The 3422-nt window shown below is 63.7% G+C and overlaps 1 protein-coding gene across 1 annotated transcript; it reads right to left on the reverse strand.

Annotated features, from left to right (window-relative positions):
* Nucleotides 1-446: 446 nt before the first annotated feature.
* Nucleotides 447-3190, reverse strand: NANOS3 (nanos C2HC-type zinc finger 3). The gene is made up of 2 exons (XM_058525561.1): nt 2638-3190; nt 447-757 (listed from the first exon to the last, which is right to left on the reverse strand). The coding sequence occupies exons 1-2, from the start codon at nt 3113-3115 to the stop codon at nt 690-692; spliced, it is 546 nt and encodes a 181-aa protein (XP_058381544.1). The 5' UTR covers nt 3116-3190; the 3' UTR covers nt 447-689.
* Between the last annotated feature and the right edge of the window lie 232 nt (nt 3191-3422).

The following is a 3422-nucleotide window of genomic DNA, read 5'->3' on the forward strand; positions in this document are numbered from 1 at the left end:
CGTGGTGACTTGACACCGAGGGCCTCCTTGGTGAGGACGGTTGGAGGGGACGGCTTGGTCTAATCATCTCGATTTCCCCCAAATCAGGCCCCGCTCCACTGCCCAGCAGACGTGTCAATGTGTGAGGGTGGCGGGAAGGGGGGAGGCACCACGTCCCAGGAGGGGCCTCAGGGCCCGAACCCTGCAGCAGGTGTCGAGCGTGTGCTCACAAGCGTGGGGCCAGGGACCCTGCAGAACTCACAGCCGCCTGCGGGCCTGCTCCCGTTTCTCAGCACAAAGCAGCTCACGCAGCACCCCAGGGTGAACCAAAACCCCAACAGCATCGGAGAAAGTGGGGCTCAGACTAACGTGGGGGTTGATGCAACCAGGAGAGAAAAGAGGTGCCCCAGCTCCTCCAGGGCTGTTCTGGCTACCTTGTCCCAAGACCGAGCCTCGCCAGACGCTGATCCATTCATAAGCATTTATTGAGCGCCCACTGGGTGCCCAGCGCCAGGGAGGGAGGGCAGGGCTGCCTGAGGACCACCTCCTTCCTTACGGGGGCTCTTCTGGCGGTGCTCCCGGTCCCGCTCCCTCGCCAGGCCCCCAGGGGCGGGTCCTCCAGGGGGGATGGTCCCTGAAATGCAGCCTCCACCGAGCCTGGGTCCCCATGCCCAGCGAAGGCAGCATCCCGTCCTGCCCGCGCCAGCCTCCTAGGCCGAAGTGGAGGGACGGCAGGAAGAGGGCGAAGGTCCAGAAGACGTCCCGGCACCTTTGGAGCCTGGATTTTCAAAGAGGAGAAAACCAGTTAATACGCGATGATTCATGTTGCCGAAGTTCAACCCGAGGGCCGCCGGGGCTCTGGCGCCACCTGGAGGCTGCTCCTGGGATAGTGCCCCGTGACACTCCCGGACCCGTGAGGCGCCAGGTGGGACCCAGCCGGACACGCAGCGCAGAACTCCAGCGCCGGCCGGCCGTGCTGCCCCCTCGCGGCCGCAGGGCTCAGGGGACTCCGGATTTGTTACACCCGGAATGTTACCGGGGGGCCGGCCTCTGGCAGCCCTTCTGTGCCAAGACCGCGGAGAGGGCTCCCCCACCCCATCCTCCACACCCGGGGAGGCGAGTTTTCCTGTTCCCTTAGACTCAAGGGGAAAGAGGAACATTCTGAGACCATCATCTCTATGTCCCCCCCAGCTTCCTGGGTCTCCCGCTGGACCTCACGGAACCTCACAGGGAACACTAGCTTCTGTTGGAGGCAGTCGCTCACTTTCTACACAAATGCTCACTGCGCAGCTGCAGGGACGGGGAGGGGTCCCGCCCAGGCCCCTCCCTCAGGAGCTCACAGTCTGATGGGGAGGCAGTACCCACGCAGGGTACCCACGTGGGCAGCGACAGACCCCATCAGACCAGCCTGCTCTGCTGGCTGACCCCCCGGAGGCAATCCAAGTTGCTAAAACGAATTTCTCTTTTAAAATCCCACAGAAGCTGAGGTCTTTCGCATCTGTTCTAACTGCTGCCATTCACACGCGAGCTACTCAAAGCCTGCCTGGTCCGTGGCCTGGCAGCCTGGCGAGCCGGTGAGAAATGCAGATGCTCAGGCCCCACCCACACCTGCAGAATTGGAATCCGCATTCGATGGGCAAGATGGGGTGACCCCAGGTGGTGGCCCGTGCAGGGTGAAGAGAGCGGGCTCAGGCCTCAGGGAAGCTCTGACCTCGGCTCTCCTAACCTCAGAGCAGGCTGCCCTCCTGAGCTGGTCACAGGCTGCTCCCCTCGCCTGGTGTTCCCCCAGACGCCGGGCCTCTCTCCGCCTTGCTGGCTGCCTCAGACACCTCTGCCTGGAGGACAGCCCCCCGCTTCCAACACTCTCAGATCCGTCCCCAGGGTCCAGCCGGTAACCAAGGCCTGACACACTCTGAACACGCAGACCCGGTCTTGCCCCTTCCATGGCCCCCTAATGCCCAAATCCAAGACCTACAGGCCCTTCTGCTGGCCCCCGATCTGACACCTCCCCTCCACCACACATCACACACCCTCCGTCCCAGACACACTGACCTTCACTAAGTTCCCCACAAGCCCCAATGCCTGGGCCGAACTTCCAGCGCTCCACCCAACTGAATTGGGCTTCCAGAAGTCACTTCCTCCAGGAAGCCCTCCTGGACCCCCTCATCCGGATCGGGTGCTTCCTCTAGACTCTCCCACTCAGCACCTATCACCCTGTGTTTGAGCTGCTGCTCCCTCATCTACCTGTTCACTGCTGGCCTGGCCCAGCGCTTGGCACAGAAGAGGCACACGAACTATTTGGTAACTGACTAAGCAAATGAGGCGGCTGGGGTTCAGAGAGGCTCAGCAACTTCTCTCAGGCCACACAGCTTCTAAGGGCCAAGCAGGCTTGGAGCTCCTGATGTACCTGTCTGCAGATCCCACTGCTGGTCTCTGCTAGTGTGGCCTCCCTGCCAGATCACCCTGTGCCTGGAAAAGGATGGCATTTCCCCCACAGGCCCAGAGAGGGAGAAAGCCTTGCCCAAGGCCACACAGCGAACTCAAGCCGAGGTTTACCCACACTGGGCAACGCTTCCAGAATACTGTTCTGAGCTTCCTACACGGATTATCTCCCCCCAACCCTGAGGCAGGCCCCTCCACAGCGGGTCCCCCAGCCACCTGCGCAGGCTCCTCCTGCTCCTCCTGCTCCTCCTCGGCGGTGCCCGTGCCCCGGGTCCTGCGTTCTGGCCCTGTCAGGCCGGGCCAGCCTCTTGCCGGCCGAGTTGCGGGTGGTGTAGCTGTAGACGGAGGTGTAGCCCTGGCCGGTGAGCGGGCAGAAGCGGCGGGTGTGGGCGCGCTCGCGGGTGGCGCCGCACTGGGGGCACACATAGTCCCGAAGGATGGGGCACAGCACCCGGCCCGCCTCATCCTTGAGCACGTGGGACTGGTAGATGGCCCGCGACTCGCCGTTGTGCTTGCAGAAAGAGCACAGGCGTTCGGGAGCTGCTGGGGATTCCGGGACGGGCCTCTGACCCCCTGGTCCCGGCGCCGGCTCTGGCTGTGGGTCCAGCCTGGTCTCGGGCTCCTCTTCTCCACGCAGAGCCCCCACTAGGCGTGCCAAACCCAGGTAATCTGTCCACAGGTCGAAGGTGCCCATGGCTGGGCAACGTGTGCCAGGCGGAGGGGCAGAGAGGGAAGAAACTGCCTGCCCAAAGTTCCCCCTTCTCCCCTTCCTCCCTGCGCCTCCCTGCCCCTCTCCGGAGCCCAGGAGTCAGGGCTATCAGTTCCCTCCTTATATCTCCGAGGGGATGTGAAGGGGAGGAGCAGGCTGTGGGAGGTCCCTTACTGTCACAGGGGGGCTTGGGCCGCTCCCGGTAAATGCACCTGCCCCTGCCGAGGGGATGCACCCCCTCGGTCTCTGGGAGGGCTGAGGGGAGGGGGTACCAAGACAGGCTGCAGGGGGC

This window comes from Diceros bicornis, chromosome 30, assembly GCF_020826845.1.
Source record: "Diceros bicornis minor isolate mBicDic1 chromosome 30, mDicBic1.mat.cur, whole genome shotgun sequence".
Taxonomy (NCBI): Eukaryota; Metazoa; Chordata; class Mammalia; order Perissodactyla; family Rhinocerotidae; genus Diceros; species Diceros bicornis.